At 35.5% G+C, this 22,719-nt stretch overlaps 1 protein-coding gene across 1 annotated transcript in view; it reads left to right on the top strand.

Moving 5' to 3' along the window:
* PTPRQ (protein tyrosine phosphatase, receptor type, Q) overlaps nucleotides 1-22,719 on the top strand; it is a 131,389-nt gene that overhangs the window by 5,104 nt on the left and 103,566 nt on the right. The window contains exons 4-14 of the mRNA XM_010293847.1: nucleotides 1,087-1,237; nucleotides 1,777-1,883; nucleotides 2,372-2,469; nucleotides 6,314-6,476; nucleotides 8,035-8,295; nucleotides 10,962-11,122; nucleotides 12,040-12,151; nucleotides 12,990-13,216; nucleotides 16,618-16,687; nucleotides 18,761-18,960; nucleotides 20,407-20,656. Coding sequence (XP_010292149.1) covers nucleotides 1,087-1,237; nucleotides 1,777-1,883; nucleotides 2,372-2,469; nucleotides 6,314-6,476; nucleotides 8,035-8,295; nucleotides 10,962-11,122; nucleotides 12,040-12,151; nucleotides 12,990-13,216; nucleotides 16,618-16,687; nucleotides 18,761-18,960; nucleotides 20,407-20,656 — 1,800 coding nt within the window. The remainder of the gene's footprint in view (nucleotides 1-1,086; nucleotides 1,238-1,776; nucleotides 1,884-2,371; nucleotides 2,470-6,313; nucleotides 6,477-8,034; nucleotides 8,296-10,961; nucleotides 11,123-12,039; nucleotides 12,152-12,989; nucleotides 13,217-16,617; nucleotides 16,688-18,760; nucleotides 18,961-20,406; nucleotides 20,657-22,719) is intronic.

Raw genomic sequence — 22,719 nt, 5'->3', positions numbered from 1 at the left:
AGGCCATTGGTGCTGTGTTCATGCGAGTGCTCTGAGTGTCTCGCTGTGATCTGTGTGGCCGACACATGTGTGTGTATGTGTGCTGTGTATGTGTGCTCTGCGTGCGCAAGCCTGCTGGGAATACAGCTTCAGCCTTGCTGCTGGTTGGACCTGGGGACACCGCCTCTCAGGCTCTTGGATCTGGCATGTTATATTTTCCTCTAACAGGTCCTTAATGTGAAAAAGTAAAACATAGTAGGTGCGATCAAGAAAGGTTCTTAGGAAGGCAGCAAATGTGATCAAAGATATGTAATGTTTTGCATTTAAGGAACCACTGAGCTAAAACTGATACAGGAACAATGATGTAAAATCATTTGTGAGAGGATAAGTCATGGAGACGTAGTTATGGAGCAAATGAGAAATGATAATTCACTGACGTTTCCTTTATGAGAACTATGGACTTGAAACTAGAAGAGAGCAATAGAAAATAAGCAAAAGGAAATGTTTGGGTTTTAAATTTATAGGTAAGTTACAGAACTTCTGGCCACATGATGATTGTGGTCATAAGTTCAAGTGGAGACTGAAGACATTCATAAAAGAGAAATCTGCTGAGGTTTACTAAATTCACAGAAATCACCTTTGGCTCAGAAAGTCCTTGGGCTGCAAACTGCAGTCTGGGAGATTACTGAAGGGGATTATCACTCTATGCAAGTCTTGCTCTTCTGTAGACATATGCTTTTGGCCATTGTTGAATACAAGATACTGTGCTAGTGGGGACAGTATGTTACCAGTATGTTACCTCTTATACTGACATTTCTTTTCTTGAGGTGTTGTCCATTTTGGAGGAACTCTATATCAGTGATGTCAGAACTGCACTAAGTAGCATTTACAGAGCAAGCAAGCAGTTTGTCTCTGGATCTCGTGGATAACTGAAGACCCTATACACATTACCGCAGTGGTATTAGTCTGTGTGTCCTTGAAATAAGCAAGAACATGACACAGTTTTTGTGGAGTTTTAATTGCATTCTGATGACATGAGTCCTGTCATAAAGTAATGTATTTAAAATATATTTTTTAAGTAATGCATTTTTTCTTATTGTCACACAGTACCAAGCGCAGTTAAATATTTGAACTATAGCAGAGACTCTGAATCAATAACTGTTACCTGGCCACCAGCCCAAAATATGTTTGATGGATATGTTATTTCAATAAACAGTAAGGTCTTCAAGGAGGAGAAAATGTTGTCTTCCAGGATAAGGTATGAGGATTTAAAAAATAACTGACATGAACTCAAAACAAATGTTTCACTGTGTACTTAGTGTTTGTAAGTAGCCTGTATATACATTTATATACATTTGTAATGTATTTATAAGTAGCCTGCAGTGTTACTTATATGTGATATGTATTTGATGTTTTACATTATATACTCATGTGAAAAAAGATCATTTTAAGAATTGCATTTTTTAACAAATTACAAATCTTATATAATGTGTTTATGCAAAGAAGAGCAAACAAAATACTGCACTGGAGCGAGCATCAGTAGAACCTGTGTGTCATTCTGGATGTTTAATCTAATCTTTTAAGACTTTCTTGTGCTTGAACTTGTTATGAACCATAGTGTGATGCACCCTATTTAAGATTTTATCATACTAAAATAGTTTTTGACTGACAGCATAGACATATGTACACACACATCATGTGTAAATAATATCCATAACATTACAAAGAATTAACATATAAAGATACATGCATTTTGAAAATCCTAAAGAGCACAATTTCTTTTTTTAATCTTTGTAGAATGTACAAATTTGAGAGTCTTCTGCCAGGCACTGATTTCTTAATCAGTATTGTGACAACCAATGGATTAAAAAGAAGTCACCCAACCATCCTCAAGATTAGCACCTGTAGGTTCACAGTTAATTAATAATTTTTCATCATTTCAGATAATTGGCATTGTTACATTTTAAGGTATTGTCGAAGAAAACTATTCCTTATTAAATCAATGCATTTTAACAGTGGCTGGATTAATGTATGTATGTCTTTCTTTTCAATCAAAACATCCTTGAAAGTTACTAAGTAAATAAAAGCTTTTAAAACACAGTTTCATGTGTAGTTAATGGGATTCTGCCAGTAACTGAATGAGCAGTAATATTAAGATGATACAACTTTTCCATAAAAATTTAGAAACATTAATTTTATTTCTGATTGTATTGCTAGTACGTAGAGGTGAATTTAATTTATTTTATATTCTTAAGTACAAAATGAAATCTGTTTCTACACTGAACTATAAAATAATAAATTACAGCAGTGTCTTCTGTAGATGCTAATTTCCTTCAAATTAATATAATTATTTTGATGTTAAATTTTGCATCCACTCCTGTCTTTACCTCAGATCCTGATCCACCATCAGATTTACAGGTGTTTGGTCAAGAAGAAAATGCAGTCTATTTTTCTTGGAAACTACCAAGAGGAGGATTTGATCTGTTTCAGGTGAGATAAGAATGGGAAGAAACCAATGCAATCCTTTAGATAGATTTTTTTTTTTTTTTTAAATTTCTCAATGAAATTATCATCCTGTATGTACAGCAAACCCAGCAGTAAATATTTGTCTTTATAACCCACGTAAGTATGGGAGGGAAATACTGCTATGGGAGAAGATCAGCTAAATACATACTTCATATTACATAACATTTTAAAACAAGATTATAGAATTATGCTTTTAAAAGCTTTCAAAAACTGATTTTTCAGGTAGCATGCAAGAAAAAAGAAGATTATTGGTCAAAGGTTGAATGCAACTGCAATGTAATCTTTATTTCTTGGATTTCTAAATTTGTAATACAAATTAATTTCATTAAACTGCAAAATAAAAAAGTCATTCTATATGGAAGGATCTACATGTTTTGTTTAGAAAGTTCCAGAATAAAACTTTTTTTTTTTTTAAATGTAGCAATTTTCAAGACAAAACTGGGAACATTTGATACCTCCCATGCCCTCCTGGCCTTGGGCACTAAGTAGTTTAGGGATGTCTTGAGTGATAGGTTGAAACCGGACATATGTAAGAAAAAAAGTGACTTGTTTTTCCTGAATTGTTTAATCCTTTATACTTCACAATTTTGTTATGTTCTGTTCGAAAGTGTACACTTTTTAAATTTTAAACCTGATATTCTTTAGGTTCTTGTGATATTAGAAATAGCTAGTACTTCCCTATTCACCATACCCATACCTTTCATGATTTTATAAGCTTTAATTTCTCACTTGTCTTTTGTGCAGCATTCTTATGTGGAAGCTATTCTGCAACTCTTAGTATTTTTTTCTTTAATTTTTCTAAGCCTTTGATAGCCTTCTTGAGATTGGGTACATAATAGAGTTATCAAAAGGTTAATAGTGTTTTCTGTTTTGCTTCCTATTCCTTTCCTAGGCACTAACATGCTGTTTACCTTTCTGACTACTGTCAGACTTGTTTAAAGACCTCTTCTGTGGACTTCTCAATTTGAGACAACTCCATTTGACTCAAAATTCATAGTTCATTAATAACGATTCCAGTGTGGGAACATCCTTGACCATTGAAACAAATAATTCAGTTACTATTTCTCATATGGGTTTGTCTATACCAAATGCTTCCTTTGTACTTTGGTCAGCTAGTGGCCTCCCCAGCACCCAGATAAGCTTATCATATGTTTAACTTATTGTTTTCATTAGTTATACCATTTTATTTGCTCTTCAGTCTCTTTTGGCCTGCTGACCCATGTTTCTGCTCTGCCCTGCTTTCCTGTGCTTTTTAAATTAGCTTGCATGAATTAGACAAGTTTATAATTTTTATTTTTCTTTTTCTGACATGATCGCCAGTTTTTAAGGATATCTTTTCTTATAGTAATTCTCTTTACTATTCAAATGGTTTTGTTATTTCTGCATTCTTTCTACAAACTTTTTGAGTGTTGTATTATGTATTAAAGTCACATTTCAATGTTTTTCATACCATGACACTTTTAGGTTCCCTCATAATTTCCTTTTAATTTGCGTGATCATTTTTAAGTGTTTCTCCTTTCCTAATTAAATGTCACTATGCTGGACTTTTTATTTTTATTCTTACAAAGAAGCTGAGTTCTAATATGTCATGGTTGGTATTACAGAGTGGCTCTTCAGCATTTGTGTTTTGAACCATATCCTTTGCAACACAGCACAAAATCTAGAGTTATTTCTGTTCTTTCAGTTCTCTGGTCAGAAACAATTCACTATGGCATCTAAATACTTTGTCTGTGGATCATGTTTCACTGCAACATTCAACCAGTCTCTGTTTTGTATGCTGTCTTCTGCAGTCCGTCTTGTATTATCTTTTGCATTTTACAGTCACTGCACGAACACAGTCCTGCGGTCAACAAAACTTTGTGATAGTAAACTGTTCTTTAAACATGTCATTTGAATCAATAAAGATTTCAAGGTATAGTCTTGGGTGGTTAACCTACTTGACTAGGTTATTCTTTAATGTATGTAGCACTACCATGAGGCAAAACACGTTGCTTTAATGGTCTTACACAGTTTATACCCCAATATTACAGTGTCCAATTCTTTTCCTTCCCCTTCCCCATGACTTTGATTATATCCTTACCTAAACCTTGAAATCTGAGTATCGTTAGTATAGTTTCTTGACTTTTCTTCTCTCTTCATTAGTGTAAAGCTGCATTGATCTGAATGAATAAGAGTAGCCAGTTAACCTACCACAGCACAATTTGCTGATGTAGCCTGGAGTTGAATTTTAAAATTAAATTCAGTTCTCTTGTCCATGTTTTGAACCAGTTCAGATATACTTGTGTATGTGGTCAGGTTATTTTTACCATCCTGTGGTGGAAAGTAATTGTAATCTGTAATATTGATCTTTATGGCCCAGTATTATTGTTCAGCATCTCATAGAGCAAGCAGCCACATTAGACAGTGCTTTGTTTGAATAAATGAACTTATCTTTAAATCTTTAATGAGAATGGCTTCAGTAGACTGGTTGCTTAGTAAAGTGCACTTGCATAAAAAGGATCATTTTACTAATCATTTAAAATTAATTATCCTAGCTCAACAACTTGCAATATATTGTAGTTTGTAAAGTGAAGAGTGCACAAAAGGTACTTTCCTAACTTGTTTATACTAGATGTAAATCTTTAATCTATAGCTTTGCTTCTAGCATTTTGCAATGCTGTAATTCTAATAAGGTGATGACAGTCTCCAATATTCAGTGTGTGTTTACACATACTGTGCTGGCAAAATATACAGAGGGGAATTGGATCATTCCTCCCCAAATGAATAGCAGCTGAACCAAAACGCTTTCAGGTCACTGCCATGTGTAGAACGTTCCTCTTCTGTTGGAGGAAATAACAGCTGGCAGGACAGGGCACACTGATGTAGGCAGTTGCAAACCTTCTTGATGTCTTAGTACTAACTGCCATGCCTGAGAAACCAATGTGTGTGTACTGGAGATGCTTGTCTAGAGCGTTCCTCTGCAGGGCAGACACACTGTGCATCTTGCCTTTCACTAGTGCAGATATGAAACAGTCTGCAGTAACAGTTTTCTGTGTCCACAGAAAAGGCTATCACAGGAATTTGTTTTTTCACCTTAGAGTTGTCTGGGAGGTCAGAAGGAGTCCTCAGAGCCTCTAGGAGTTAAGTGCCCAAATTTCAATATTTAGTATCTCCAGCACTTTTATTCTCTGCAGTGGCTCTAAACCAGTGTGTTTTCAAGGTATAGCAGTGAGCAGAGTTGAGTGGCTGGTTGCTTTGGGACTCCTCAGAATCTCAGCTCTGAACAGTGCCTGGGTGTTTTTTGATTGGTTGTTTTTATTTGATTTTGTTTGGGGTTTTGTTTTGGTTTTGTTTTTATTTTTTTCCAGAAGGGTACAGAGATGTCTCCATTTTAGAATAAAAAAAAAAAAATTTATCCTGTTGATTAATCCTTAGACTGCTCTTCTACCCCTTGGCTATTCCTATTCTTTCTATCTTGTAGTTAGTTGTACAGCTCATCAGCACAGCTGTGTGACTGAGCAGTCAGAGTACCCTTTATTGTTGTTCCTCCAAAAACATGTAAGCCATGACTTAACCTTGCTTCCTCCATCTACTTTTAAAGATTAAAGTCACTGCTTTCACCACTGGGCTATTAAGGAATCTTAGAGTGAGTAGTGGATCAACCTTGTGGAACATGATATAAGACTTAAGCCATATTCTTGATTTTTTTTTTCTTTCAAATGTGGGGGGGTATTGTAAATATTTTTATAGAAACAAGTAGTTTGAGACTCTGAACATTAATTTTATTGAATGAAATAGTCTGATATAAGAAATTACTTTTTTTCCATAGCTTTCATATTGTTTGATGAATAACGAAAAGCTGCTTATCAGAACAGTTTATGATAGCAGAGCTGTAGTGAAAAATCTGGCCCCTGGGACAGAATACTTGTTTCAGTTAAGGACAATTAAAGGCTTGGATTCCTCTATGGTTGTGGAGAAAAAAGTCATCACAAGTAAGGAAATACCTTATAACATCTTTTTTCTATTTAAAAAACAATAAATAGAGACATTTAAATCCTGGTAAGTGACTGAAAAGGTTCACACAGTTCAAAATGAAAATTTAACTTGAGGGAGCAAGTTCTGCTTTCTCTTGTGACAGTTGTTTAAAAAGGAGCCTTGTATGTAACTCACTGAGTTGAAGTTGAGAAGTCTAGACATAGTTGCATATACCTGTTTGAAAAAAGAGGTGGACTCACAAAATTCTTCCAGCTCTAGCAAAATAAGATCTTGCCAGAATAGTGTTCTATACTTTAAGAATTACCTTACATTTTGTTTAACATTGTTTCTGCATCTCTTAAATTCTTACAAGCCCATGGTCTAAAATTGGAGGATTGCTCCTGTACATGGCCACAGAACTCTTAAAAGAGTAAGAGGAATTTCCAGTGCTCCTGGGATACGGCATAAAAAGAGGAGAGTTAGTTTGTTTGTGGCAGAGATTTGAAGGCTTAGATTTATATTGGATTCTGGACTGCCAAAGCAGATAAAGAGCAGCTAAATGTAATCAGAAAATAAATGAATTTCCAGATTTATACACATGCATGTCGTAGGCCTCCTCCCTTCTTTGATGGATTTTCTGTGGTTTGTTTGGACTGTAACTCCTTAACCCAGTTAATAGTCAAGGAACTTCACACTTAGTTATTCAAAGGTGAGTGGATCTCTGGAAAAAAAAAAAAAAAGATCTAGTCTTGCAGATTCTTTCTAACGACAAGTGCAGCAGGGTAATCATCATCATGCTCCTGAAGATGCTTTTTATCCTCAAGCAAATATTTTCAAGAGTATTGTAGGTGCAGCCAGTAAATGGCTAGATTATGGAGAGATTATAATTTTAATGGCAAAACTTTATGATTTTTTTCCCAGCCTTTAATGGGGTTATGCTAATTAGTATTTTTCATAAAGCTTTAAGCAAGATAAATCAATAATCTGGAAGATTCATTTTTTAGGAGTACTGCAAACATTTTTCTTTTCTGACCACAGCTGTGCTGCACAGATTAATGAAGGTGCTATTTGTAAATAATTATCTGTGATTTTAAGAATCTTAATAAAACCAAAAAGAATAAAGGGATAATCACTGAAACTGTGCGATTTAGTGTATCCTTTAGTGAACAGATGAACAGTTTTCTAAAATTATATGGCCTATGATGTATTTTAGAAAACTTTTAACTGAATAAAGTCTCTACTCCTGTTTACAAAGTGTTCAATTCTTATTCTGTTTCACCAGTGAGCAATGTTACTGTTCCTACAGAAGACTTGATAAGTCTGGAATTCTCTTCCATAAATTACAGTGCACACAGGAGGTACTTCTGCAGGTTTTACCCTGTGCAGCATAATGGCACTGTTTACTATATATCCATACAAACATACTTCTAAAATTTGTATGAATATTTCATGATACTGTGAACTCTCAGATCATTTATATAAAATTCATTTATTTGTAAAAGATGGTACTTTTCTTATATTTTAAGGATTATGCATTAATTTTTTCTTTTTTAATCTGAATAATTTTTACCATAGAACCAGCTGGGATATGTGGTTTGGCATTAAAAATGGTAAATACTTCCTCTGCAACTTTAATGTGGAATCCAACCAAAACTAACTTCACTTCTTATAAAGCATCTTTATCAAACAACACCTTTATAAACGAGTTCAGGATTCCAGGAGCACAGACTGACTTCAGTGTTACAGACCTGACTGCTGGGGGCATTTATAATTTCACACTGCAAAGACTAAGGGGAAATATTGAAGGAGCTTCTGCTTTCATTGAAATTGTAACAGGTCTGTATGGTTTCTTGCTTTCTCGTCTTGCCTGTGAATGGTAGCTGTCAATAACAGTGTATGTTTAGCTTTGTACATCTCACTTTGTGGAATAACATTGGATTTTCAAGAGATCTTGCATATAATAGTTTGCTGCAAATGTGTACATACATTATTTATACCCTATGCTATATGCATCTAGTGATACGCTACCAGAAACATAATTTCTTTAGCTGTGTTGCATTTCTTTTGACCATTTTTAGTATTTTCATTATTTTTCAGGTCTTACTATGTGAAGACTTACGCATCAGCTGAGTTTTACCTTATGTGATTTCAGTAGTTTTTTTGCAGGGAGTGAAGGTAAACAGGTTTACAAATGTTTGTAGAGTTAAGGCTTTAGATTGGAAACTACTTTATTCAAGGACTCTTTCTTTTTATATTTGTCATTAAAACTTAGTGGGTTAAAATCTCAATCTTGGCACATGTGTCTGCAGTTTACTGTAATGTAATAATGTAAAATACGGATGAAACTTAAAGAGCAGAAAGATGTACCAGAGCTGCCTCAACCAATTTATTTTACTACTTTCTTATACTACTTTTTATAGGGTTTTTTCTGGCAATGACATGGTGGTATGAGAGAGACCTGAGAAGTGTTGGATGTTGTCATTGATTGACTGCTTTGACCAAATGTCGTGACACTTGTATGTCTGCTTTTGGGATCAGTGCTTGACCAACTGTTGCTGCTTCTGCCATAGTCAGGGGGACTGAAGCAGGAGGTCAAAGAGAGCCTTTAAAAAAAAGTGACATAGGGGTGAAAATCCTTGCATTTGTTTTGAGGTAACGCCTTGAGGGTAAAATTAATAGGAAAAAAATTTTTGTATTTCTTTTAAAGTGTAAAGTAGGACCACAATGCTATAACACTTTAATTGCAATTAGTATTTTTTTCTAATACAGGGGAGATTCAAGTCAGTTTGGTTGACGTAATTGTGCTTCCTTTTTATTTAAATGTATTGAGATTACATTGCCATGCTGAACTTGCTGGTTTATATAAAATGGTTAATTTTTTGAAAAATTAACATGTTGTTTTATTTGTGCTTCACAATCCACTCACTCAGAATATATATTGCAGACATTAAGTAGTATTTTTGTAGGTGAAATTGTGAAATTTACAGCAAATCATTCTAACTACGCTTTACATAAATGTACTGGCTATGTACATACAAATACGCTGATCCACTGCTGGTAAGAAATGTGTGTGCATGTGCATGAAACAGAGAGGAGGACTGTAGAAGAGCAGGTGCAATGAGGCTCGAGTGAACCACACTCATATCCATTCCCTGATGATGTGGTTAAAGCTGCAGAAGGGTAGAACTGAGGCTTTTTTGCAGCATCAGTGGGAAGGGTAATTCTTAGTCATGGGATAATAGTAGGAAGAGCATTAGCTTCGTGGGACTAAATTTCTCTTTCCATGAGGACGTTTTTATGTCTCTTCTATCTTCTGCTGCCGAGTCAGAAGTAATTCAACTGAGGTAAAGAGATGACTTAAGTATTGTGATAACTGTACACTCAGAGATCGATCATGGGTCTGTATAAAAAGACCTTTATAAGCATAAAATCCAGCTTTAAAGGAAGTTGAGACCCATGGAAATAATAGTATTGATGATAACAATAGGACTTAAAATTTATAAAAGTATATTAAAAGGAAGAAATCATGCTCTCAGTTACACTTGCACACCTCCACATGTATTGTTAATTTTTTTCTGTTAGTATTAAAATAAAGCGACAAGTTAAAAATCATACATATAAGACAAATACAGACTGAATATAAAATCTAAAGGTAGTGTTTGGATATATTGATATTTCAGATAGATTATTTGATGGCAAAACTGCAGTAATCTGAGATGATGCTGCAACTTTGGATAGTCAGTGTAAAGGGTTCATGAAAGATACATAATCTAAGCAGATTTATAGTAAATATGAAAGGAGTGGAGCTCTTTGAGAATAGAAGTGGTATCATACTATGCAGTCTGAATGTCATATTAGTGTCTAAACAATACTAGAAGATTATACAATATTAAAGGTAGATAATGTTTTAATGAGCTATTGAAGGAGCTAAAATCTTGTTCATTATTAGGCTTTGAGTGGATGATACAGATTTAAAGCTGTGTTTAAAGGCAGAAGAAAGTGAGATGGTTTGACAGCGGTAGGGTGAAAACTTGCCTGTAATAAAAGGTCTCTAGACTTCATGGAATTACTGGGATTCCAAATACAGGAAAAGTCATAAAGAGTTAACTACCCTGTGGCTAGCAACAGTACAAGCATATCTTGAATTTTAACAATTGCACTAGTTAGGACAGCAGTAGTGCTAGCTTTAAGGTTGAGGACAGCAGAAGCACCAGAACTGTGCAGAGATTCTTTCTTAACTGAACAGTGGGCAGAGATACTTGAGCTTGCTCTGCGCGGATGAGGATGTCTGTACAGCATAGCTCGGAGATTATCAGCCAAGTCTCAGAGATAGTATAACAGCTATAGTATGATATACTGCTGTATCCAGGCTAATTAACAATTATCTTTCATGTAGGAAGTAAACTGTTCTTGAATGCTTTTATATTCAGTTGTAACTACTAATGTATTTGCAAAGTGGAATATTTTAAGTGAATGTCTTTTATTTCACAATTCTCTTTCAGAACCTGCAAAGCCAGAAGCACTTAAATTCTTTAATGTTTCATCATATTCTTTTTCACTGTATTGGAGACTACCGTATGGACATGTAGACAGATTTCACGTGGATCTTATTCCTGATCATGGTTCCGTTGTTATCCTAGATCTTGGAGTTAGGGAGTATCAAGTATGTGCTTTTATTACAGGACTTGCATGGCCAGCTTTTCCTTATGCACTGTGCTGATGAGGAGTTCAAGCTTGCCTCCATAGCTATTTAATGCAAATATGAAAATTAAAATATTAATGAAAAATTGTTGAGAGCAAATTTCAGCATCCAGAGTTTGTTACCTAACCACAGGTAGTGAATTTACTTTTTTTACAGTCTGCTAGAAGGATACAGCCAGTCAGCCAAGGGTTCATGAATAGTTTAATAAAGGAAGGGCAGAGCTATTGAGTAATACAGACTCATTAATTGTGTACTTGCCAGGAAGATCTGTGCTTAAATCATTAATGCAGGCAACATTTCACTGCTAAGCCATCAAAAAGAGGAGCACTTTTTGATTCTGCTCTCTGGAAAGTATAATACTATTAGCAGAAATAATGGTTGTTCTGTTTGTTTTGATTTTGTTTTTTATTGGAACTGCAAAGATACAGGTATTTTATATAAATGCTTGCTAAGAAGTTGTTAATTATGCCTATTTCAAAGGATGGGCTAGCTTAAGGGTCAGAAACTTGTAAGTTTTTCAGGCTGCTTTTGTGTTTATTCTTTCAAAAGGGACTTTTATAATGCTTCATATGTACTTTGATAACGGTGATGATATAGAAAAACCTCTATAGATACATTGATAGGTGATTCGGTGATAAAATTAATAGTTAATTTTGTTGTTCTTTAATATTGAATGTTATACAAATCTTATGGAGGGTAGTTAAATAAGATGGAAAAATACTATAGCTAACGTAATGCTGTAAATACTGTTGCATTTCTAAAGGCTTATAAACAGGTCACTTTTAGTAATACAGTGCTTAAACTTTTGGGTTTTGGTTGTTGTTTTTTTTTCATTTCATGATGCTTCATAAAAGAATTAAATCTATGTCTTATTTCAGGCTCATTTTTCTAATACCATTCCTGGAACAACATACAATGTTACAGTTTCTGCAGTTTCTTCTTCACTCTACAGTTCACCTGCAAGTAGATCAGTGACAACAAATGTGACAAGTGAGTTAATTATGACTGATGAATTTTTGTTGATTTTTTTAAATGATGCTTTTTTGTATTTATTGTAGGCACAGTAGTATCTGAGAAATTATAATCGGTTCTGAACAGTCATTAGAATTTTTTATCTTCTGTAACCATAAAAGAACACTGAATCGGAGATGTTCTATGAGAGCACAAGAGTTTCTCTCTCAGATATTTTTAAGCAGCAGCCCGGGATGTGAGCTGTAGTTGTATTCATCCATTAGCTTGGCTATTTAAAAAAAAAAACACAAAAACACACCAAAAAAAAAAGCTATAAAGGGAAACAATTTATAAGCTTTTGAAACACTTCTGTTGTGTCATATAGTAATATCCGTACCCCGTTTTATATGTATAGTGGTAGACTTTGGAGACATTTCAGAAAAATCAGACATGTTTTGTAAGAGAGTACAGTTTGGTTTTGAATGGTTTTAGGGAAAGGAACTGAAATTAAGCATACTAGAATATCTCAAGTATTAAATTGGCATTAAACTCTGTTTTTTCTATTAAGATCTTGAGCTTTACATTTTTTACATTTTTTTTTTTACATTCCCAGTGTTCCAAAATTCATTTAATCATTTTTGTAACAGGACTCTAGCCAGAAAAAAAGGTTTTTATTCAACAATACATTAGTTTTCAGTAGTTTTACTAGTTTATGCTGGCAGATGATTTAATTTCTTTATAGAACCTGTGAAGGTGTCTCCATTATCTGCAAACTTAATTAACAACAAATACATACAAATATGTGTGTATTTGTGTGTGTATGTTTATATACATATATATATTAAAAAAACAGTTACTTTTTTTTTTTTTTTTTTAGATCCTGGCCCCCCCGTGTTCCTTGCAGGTGAAAGAGTGGGCTCTGCTGGGATTCTGCTGTCATGGAATATGCCACTGCATCCGAATGGGAGAATTCTCTCCTATATTGTTAAATATAAAGAGGTCTGCCCGTGGATGCAAACAGCTTACACACAGGTCAGAACAAAGCCAGATAGTTTGGAAGTTCTTCTTACCAGTCTTAACCCTGGAACGACTTATGAAATTACGGTAAAAACTTTACAAATGCCTTTCAGTATTTTGAATTCTGATTTATTGTATATTGTGTGAGTTTATGGTGGGTGCATATAGTGTTTTCTGAAGAAACTTGATTAATTACTGTTGCCATATAACAAAATCTATTAGCCACGTATTTTTTTTACAATAGTGGTTTTTAAATCTACGTTATATAATTTCCAACCAAAATTGTACTAAACTGTAGTTTCTTCTATTGATATTCTTACTGACACATGGCATTATGTGGTAGAAAGTAAAAAGCAAAGAGTAGAATTTTCAAAAACATCTAAATCCTTCATCTTCATTGAGATTTAACCTTTCAAATCATTGGTGCGCTTTGGATATCACATGTAGATTTCTAAATTGTCTCAGCCAGATCCAGAAAAGCATGTAGGTACATACTTCTTTCTTTGATTTTAAACTTAATTGGTTTAAGAAGGACTTCTCTTGCCTGAATATCTGTTTAGATGTAGCCTGTAAACATTTTAGCCCGGTTTCCCTAAGCCTGGGAGTTTTACCTAGAGTTATGTCTTGACATACAAAAATGTCATACTTTTCCATTCCCTTCCCATAGATTTTATTGACTAGGTATTCACAGTGAATATCTACTGCCAAAATCGGTACATGTATTTTCATGACTTCTATAGGTGGAATTTGTTTACTTAGACTCTAAACAGATTAATCTCTTCAGATAAATTAAGTTATTAAGAGAATTCAGTTTGTAATTCTGAGTACCTCAGTAGCACTTGTGTGGGATTCACTATTAAAGGTTTGGCAAGTTCTATTCTTTGCTCCATGTATGCATCTTCCATGGGAAAACTGTGGGGCATGTTAAATAATTTGTTTTACTTAGCAATGAATTGCCTTTTATTGGTATATATGGGAGGCAATCCTTCCTGTTGCTGGTGCCTGAAACATTGATCTTAGAGCAGAATTTGACTCAGGAAAGTGACTTGTGACCCAACAGCCTCTATCTAGCAGGGACCACATGGCTTTTCTCATGAGTCAATGAAAGTCTGTTGGCAAGCTGAGGGCTGTTATATTACCTACTGCTTTGGTGGGCACCCTGACTACCTGACCCACAAGCAACCTCATGGATTCAATAATGATGCAGATGCAAACAATTTTTCTACCTCACAGATGTGGCCAAAAAGAAACATTCCATGTTTTCCTTCACTTGAGCAATTTCCTGTGGTTCTTTCTGAGTTTCTTTCCTGTGGTTATTTTTTGGAGTCTGTTGTGTCACTTATAAGTAGCTCTTGATTTTTTGCATAGGTGGAAATACTGTATTGTTTTAGGGTACCTGGCTAAGTCCTGTTGTTAAATTCTTTCTAGTAAATACTGTGATGGTACAGTTCAACAAAACTTGTAAGCTTTGAATATGGGTTTCCAATCTGTTTTTAACAGCCCAGTCTTAATTTCTTTACATCTAATGAAAAAAAACCCAAAAACATTTTTAAAGAAACAGTAGTTACAAGTGAAAATTTGTTAAATGTTGGAAAGCTATGGATGATTTTGGACACCTGATCATTGATAATTTTGTAAAAAATGCACTTGAGATTTTTTTCTAAACTTTATAATTAGTAACAACATTATATTTCAAAGCATAAAAATTAATACTCCTTCCAAATGTGAACTGCAACTCCTTGAACTTTGGATAGTACTTCGTTATCTGCATAGTAAACTTGTCCTTTTAAAATATTCCCAAGTATTTTTCGATAATGTCTCTTTGTGGCAGCGATCTCTAGAAGCTAACAGTATGTTGTGTGAGCATTTACTTCGATTTCTCTTCAAAGCTAGTTGGTGCATGTAGCGGTCACCTTTGCCATGCAAAATTTTGCATACTTACATCTTAGTAACTTTGAGTTCTCTTGAAACTACACACGCAAAACAGGAGTTTCCATGCCTGTCTTAATGCTAGTTGTCCTTTCTGGACCCTTTCTACAATACCTACTGTGAGATGATTTTAATACTATCAGAATTTTCTGATTGCCTGTCAACCCCCTGAAGAATTTCCTCAGCTATTGCAATTACTGTAGAATTCATTGATGCTTAAGGATGTTTCAATTCATTCTCTCTGAGACACAGAAGTAGGTAGGGTTGGCTGGAGTCATGAGGTGTGCGTGCACAGATAGGGGTGTTTGTATGGCTTAGGAAGGAGCTGGCCAGTGATACAGATTCTCCTTCACCAAGCAGAGCATGAGCTGCACTGGGAAGTGGTTGTAGGCATATGCATCCCTTTATATCCTAGATTAAGTCTTCTGTGTTACCTGGTATTTCGGTGCTGTTAGTTTGTCTGCTGTGGCTTAGTGCTTTTGTTTAAATAGCTTTACAGTCTTCTGAAAGATGCACAGTTTAGTCCTGTGAAGTGGTTAGAACAGTTTTCCTTTCTGACCTGCTGGCTCCTTCCACTCTCTTTGCCCTTTCTTATCCCCTGCGTGTTGTCTGTCACTACTACTATGACCCACACATAGTTTTGCACGTCTCCTTCTTCTCCCCCTGCTTTCCCCACAGTCTGCAGTCAGCTCTCTCAGCACCACTGCCTTACCTTTGTTCCCTGGCACTGGCTCTGCCAGCTTTAACCTTGCTAGAGAGCTTTTTTCTTTCACACACCTCTCACCATTTAGTCCTGTTTTACCTTTTGGTGTCTTTGTCACTTCTTTTCAAAATAAGAAGTCAGACTTCATTCCTCTTTCTTTGTAAGTATTGCATGCCATGGTCCACCACTGAGTTGAATTGTCAGTAAATCCTATATTGCAGATCAAAGAGCATCATTGTTGTGTTTATCTATGTCCATAAATTCTACCAAAGCCTCAATGTACCACCCTTCCATGGGAAGACTCTGCTATGATCATGAGCATTGACACACATCCACCATAGAACGCATCCACAGTTCCCTGAGCTGTTGTCTTTCCGACAAAAGACATGCTTTCCTTGGGTTTCTCTCTAAGGGAGGTTGACCTGCTTTTGCTATCCTTCAGGAGTTCAGGAAATAAAAGAGAACTTATTTTCCTTTTTACTCTTTTAAGATATACTACAAGTAAAATAGGAATGGGGAAGCTGGCTTAAGTGAGTTGTGGTAAGGAAAAGGAGTGTTATTGATGTTATTCTTGCTGTTGACTTTAGCATAAAATAGGGACTAAGGGCTTTTGAAGTGTGAATATTCACACATGGTTTTCTCAGTTTCCCAATTGTTTCATAATTTTCCCATTTTATTTTTTCACATGTAAATGTTGAGTATAAATTAAACAATATAGCTATAAAAGTCATGTTTATTTGTATATTTATAGTTTAAAAGCTAGAAGGTGAATCTTTGTGTATTCTTAAGATTTTCATAGTCCCTGGAACTATATAACCTATAGATTCTCTAATGTGGCTTTTTTTTTTTCCTGTAGGTTGCTGCTGAGAACAGTGCTGGTGTTGGAGTATTTAGCAATCCTTTTCTTTTTCAGACTGCAGAAAGTGGTAATTTTAATAAAGCTGCTAATTATTTTAATTAATGCTGCTCTAATTTGTTTAAATAAAGTATCCATGGCACTTTTTATACTTGAACAAATTCTGATGCATTTAGAACAAAATCCTAATTCTTTTCTTATTGTCTCACTGAGTGGAAAAGGTGCATTTTGTCCTATTTGCTAGCAACAGCATTTAGGGTGTGCACATACTGGGGTTTCTTATATGCAACGTCTGTATCTTTTGGGGTTTTCCTATGCCAGTTTCTAGGTAGGCTGCTTCCAGAAAGCAAGGTCACAGGACAGCAGAGCTACCTATCAAGTGGACCCATCTGCTGTTGCCTGCTGTGGTACTAGGAGACAGACTTTGTTGTGGGATCAGCTCTGGTACTGCCTACTTATGTCAAGCCATATTTAGTGCTAGTCTCTACAAAGCCCAGCACAGAATGTATTTTACTGATTTTTTTACTTCTTAATTCTGAAGCAAAAAATCCCTCCAACAAACAAACTATAATACATGGCTGAAATGAAAATTTGACTTGATGGTTTTGAAGATTAAGAAATTATAATTATAGCTTGAATTTGCATAATCTTTATTAATTTAGTGTTTGTAGACTTGCTCACACTCCAGGAGCAGTTGAGCCTTGGCTGAAGAGCTGGCACCAGACCAGTTACAGCAGGATGAACAAGCCTTAGTGGAATATAGAATTTGTGCTGCCATGGCAGGGATCATCCCTCTGTGTTGGTTTCTGACACCTGGTTGGTTTCTGTAGCGGTGCAAACCGCAGAGTGCCACATCTCAGTTAGTGTCAGGAAATTGTCACTCTGCATCAGATAACCCAATGAGTTATGAAAGCAAATATGGGAAGGGCTAGTAAACTTGCCATGTGGAGCTATGAAAATCATTGGTTTTAACTATTTTTTTGTATGTTATTGTTGGTAGAAAACTTTAGTTCCAGCAGCTTTATTTACTCATGTTTCACAGAGTCATCAGCGTTTCTCCATACGAGGAAATTATTAGCCTTTTACTTTTGATGCATTTTTGCTTACATTTTATTAAAGTGAAAATCCCTTGTTATAAATATAATTGGAAGGTTTCTTCATATTCTAGGTGAGAGTTCTGATACTACATTTATACTTTTACCTTCTCAATTTTTTTTTTTAACTCCTGCCTTGGTGGTTAAAGAAACCCCAACATCTTGATGAAGATGAAGAGGTACAGTTTAAAGTAGGACAGTTAGCCAGAAGATATAGTTATTTAAATATAAAGGCTGTAGTTTGGGAGGAGGGGGAAGAGGGTGAGAGGTCTGCAAATCTTCAGCAGAGCCTAAGCAAGAGCTGAATATGAGCCTTGGAGGATCTGTCTCAATTCAGCTGTGGAAGATCTGTAATTGTGGACATTTGTATATGTGTACATTTTTAAGGCAGCATAACACTTTTCTTAGTACTAAGGCTAGCTATCGCAGGAACTTCTACTGCCCGTACCATGCAGACAGGACTAAGAGAGAGCTACAGTGCTCTAATTGTCAGAAAAGTTCATATAGCTTGTAAAATCTCATTTAGATTCTGCATCCCATTCCTTTGTGCTGTGATTAATACAGATGCTTTGAGAAAAGGACCTGGAAACTGTCACTGATACAAAGAACGCTGTTTCTGTAGTAATAGTGAATATTCAAATTAAATTGAGCTATTTAAAGATACTGAAAATCTATATCTAGCTGAAAAGATGATGCAGGTAAAGTGAAATAAAACACCCAGTGCTGTCATGTGCTCTTAAACAAACAAAAGTGGGCAAAATCCTGACAGAGTAGATGAGTTGCTTCTAGTAAGAATATTTTTAAGTTGACCAAAACAATTACTATATTATTATGAGACTGAAATAGTTATATTTCTCGTTTAAACTAGAATGGAAAAGAGCTCATTGCATATCGACTACTTTACATGTGTTTGTGAATGGTTGTTATTTCTTTCTTTCAGGGTTTGGAAGCTAGAAATGGCATTACAAAAAAAAAAAAGGAAGTTGTTTTTTTTTCCAGTGCTGAGAAGAAAAGTATGTCTTATTGCTTTTGTTTGTTTTGTTTTCAAGCTCCAGGTAAAGTAGTGAATCTCACAGTTGAAGCTTTAAATTACTCAGCTGTAAACCTGATCTGGTTTCTCCCTCGGCAACCAAATGGAAAGATAACTAGTTTCAAGATCAGTGTGAAACATGCAAGAAGTGGAATTGTAGTGAAAGATGTCTTGGTTAAAGTAGAGGACCTTCTGTCTGGGAGGTTACCAGAATGTAATGTAAGTGCTATACACTTTTTAAATTAGAAATAGACTTAAGCCGCAGACTATAGTTTTACATTTGAATTTTGAGACATTAAAAATTTGGACACTTGCTTTTCAGAACAATCCCAAATACTTTACAAACTTAGGCCCAAGGCAGGATATAATGGTTGAAGAAAAACCTTTCTTGTACAAAATAGTTTAAATGGAATATTTTTCCTTGAAAAGCTAAGTTTAATCAAAGTAAAAAATGTTAAGAAAGGGTCCATTTAATGTCCTTTTAACAGAAAATGATGAAATAGATAATTTTGAATTTTTTTCAGCTTTCATTTTTTTATTTTTGTTTTTTACAGCATTCAATTAGAAAAGGCAAGAATTTTTGTCAGTGCAGACATAGTGTAATGTTAATATCTTATTTTTATATATAGTGTGATAAAACTTTTTATATTTTAAATGTGTGCTTTATTCTGTGTATCACATTTCAACATTATTTAAGTACTTTTTATAACAAAATAAAAAGACCCACTATTGGCAGAGTGGTTTTTAAAAAAATGTTTGTAGTCTGAGTTGTTCTTAAAATAAGCATTCATTGAAAAGTTTCTGAATTTTGACTGTTCATTGAATTCAAATCTGTAACCAATGTACATCTTTCAGAATTTCTTGGAAAAAATTCTATTTTCTAGTGTGTCTAGAACACTTTTCTAGTGTTTTTTCTCCTTTTCCTCTTTATTCTGAGCAGAGTGTTGTGATTACTTGGATGTCAAGTTGCCCAACTGTTTTTCCCTTTTCTTCCCCCCCCCACCCCCCCAGATGCTAGGCTTAGTACTTAATGAAAAGTGCAATTTTAAATTATAACAATTATCAGGACTTTGGTTTCAGATTTTATTTGGAAGATATCTTAAGCACTGCGAAGGTTCCCAACACCAGGCTGATTTAATTCAGAATTGAGAAGAGAGACTGCCACCTACTGAATCATAAGCATTGGTTATTGTAATGTCCAGCAGTTTTTCAGAGGTGTCTCCTGTCAGTATATATTAGGAAACCCCTGTCTGGTCTTATCCGTTATCTATGGATATATGAATGCTATATATGTATATATACATACATACATATAACATACATCTGATGTGGAAGGACCTCACAGGGGACTTTTTTTTAACAGAGAGACTGAATGCCTAAAATGAAATCTGGGAATAATTAAATGAATCCTAGAGAGTTGCTTCTGTTCAGTCAGATTGGAGAACTTTTGGGATAAGGCAGGAAACTCTAAAACTCTCGCTAACAAGATGTACTAGCAATGTCAACCAATGAAATTATAACGTAAATTTGAAGATTGAAGTATAAAAACGGGAACCAATTTTGGATTATTTTGTTTCAAAGGTGGTCTGCCTTTTTTGATGTACATATGTTTACAATTACAGGTTATAGATGCAGCTTATCATATGTCATATTTTGTCTTTATAGGATAACAGTGAATCATTTTTGTGGAGTACTACCACTCCTCCAGCTACTTTTGGCAAATCCACAATTCCTTCACGGACTACAGTTACGCCAAGTAAAGACAGACCAAGTCAAATGACCTCTGTTTGGAATGAGCCAATTAGTTTTGTAATAACTAACCTCAGGCCATATACCACCTATCTTTTTGAAGTCTCTGCAGTTACCACTGAAGCAGGTTACATTGACAGTGCAATTGTCCGGACACCAGAATCAGGTATATACTGCTTTCAAATGGAAACAAAGTTCTCAGATTTATATGGAAACTTCAAAATACCAGTTTGAAGTTATTTTGCAAGGTACTTCAGTCTGAATCTGTCTTTATCTGTATCACGCTCTTGTATTTACATGATTACTTAATTTTACCTAATGGAATCAACTGAAAGTGTATATAACTATTAATATATCTAATAATGTACAATGAATGGGAGTTCAGTTATTATTGAAAGTCAAAGATACCAAAGGATGCTCAGGACAGATCAAATTTTATGAAAAACTGAGGATAATTTAAGAACTGCAAATAATGCCACAGTGGAAGGAGAATTAGAAGTACAGACAAAGAAAAAAGGTGTCAGGCATGGTATTCAAACAGTATGTGTATTGTGTGCATAGCAATGCACTTAAATCTTCTTTGCCTTTGTGAAAATATAAGAAGTATAAAGAAAACTCTTGTCCCATGGTTCCTCAATCTCGACCTACTGCAGAAAGTTGTTCAGTGCTGAAGAAATCTTTAAACACTAGGAAAGTTGATTTTGGATTATCTGCAATGCACTGAGAAGTTACCATTGGAAACGAAGGTTGTCCAGGAGCAGGAGATTTATAATAGCTTTGGTAGCTAGTGGGCAACATTATTAATAGAGCCATACCAAAAAGGTGTTCTAGAGGAATTATATTCTGGCTTCCTGTTTGCTAGTACATCATTCTGACACAGTGTCCTGGTTTCAGCTGGGAGAGAGTTAATTTTATTCCTGATAGCTGGTATAGTGCTGTGTTTTGGATTTGGGATGAAAATAACGCTGATAATGTACTGATAATGTACTAAATGATACATTTAGTACATTATCAGCTCAATTTAGTTGTTGCTGAGAAGTCCCATGCTCTGGCCTGCCAGCGAGAAGACGAGGGGTGCACGGGAAGCTGGGAGGGGACACAGCCAAGACAGCTGACCTAAACTGGCCAAAGGGATAATCCATATCATATGACATCATGCTCAGTGTATAAACTGGGGGAGTTGGCTGGGGAGGTGCCGCAGCTCGGGAACAACTAACTGGGCTTTGGTCAGCAGGTGGTGAGCAGTTGTGCTGTGCATCACTTGTTTTGTATATTCTTTCATCATTATTATTATTCTTTTTTTTTTTTCTGTCCTTTTAAACTGTCTTTGTCTCCACCCACAAGTTCTACCTTTTTTTTTTCCAATTCTGTCCCCCATCCTGCTGGGGGTGGGGAGGGTGAGCGAATGGCTGTGTGGTTGTTTTAGCTACATGCCAGGTTAAACCATGACACACAGTTTGATGTTAACTGAGTTCCCCTTTCACACATCCCAAACTCATAGCACTGTTAGGATGAAAAGAAATTTAATTCTCTCCTAGCACTGTTCATGTTTTATTAGAATTAAAATTTCCTTAGTTTGCTGTTCTGTCTAGGGTTAATGAAATGTTGCATAGTTTCTGTTCTAATGATCTCAGAGCTCATTTCCAGTTTAATTTTCATCCTGTTAACATCCTAGGGTAGGTGCACTGGTAATAAGAAAACCCTGGAAAGTGATTAAAAGCTTATGCAATGGGATTTAGTTCTGCCAAATACATAGAAAGATGTCAGCTATTTGAAAGATAAGATCTTCAGTCCTTGCCTGCCGAGTGCCTGTACAGCCAGGGTTCATCCAATTAAAGCATGGTGTGAGAAAAGGGAGGTTGCCTTACTGGTTTGTGTGGGTGCATGTGTGGTGTGCCCAGAACCACCAGCACATCCACAGTCACCCTCATGGCCGCAGCAAGTCCTTCCTCTTAGCAGCACACTGACCCACCCAAGCTTCTGGGTCCACCTATATTAGATCTTCACCTTATGAGCATTCCGGTGCTTGTTAAAGTGCTCCCCTGTGAGTCCTGCGTGCCACGGAACCTGTTCAGAGAGGCTGGCCCTAGAGTTGATTGGTGAGTTGTTAGGAAGGCATTATGAGTTAAGAGACATTTTGCCTCCTTATTTTAATTTTCTTACCCTTCATTTGCTTCAGTGGGAAAGATGTTTTTACATGCTAATGTTTGCACCTATCTATATAGCAAA

Source organism: Phaethon lepturus, unplaced genomic scaffold (genome assembly GCF_000687285.1).
Source record: "Phaethon lepturus isolate BGI_N335 unplaced genomic scaffold, ASM68728v1 scaffold2629, whole genome shotgun sequence".
Lineage (NCBI taxonomy): Eukaryota > Metazoa > Chordata > Aves > Phaethontiformes > Phaethontidae > Phaethon > Phaethon lepturus.
The sequence above is the reverse complement of the archived record's forward strand: the minus strand, read 5'-3'. Positions and strand labels throughout refer to the sequence as shown.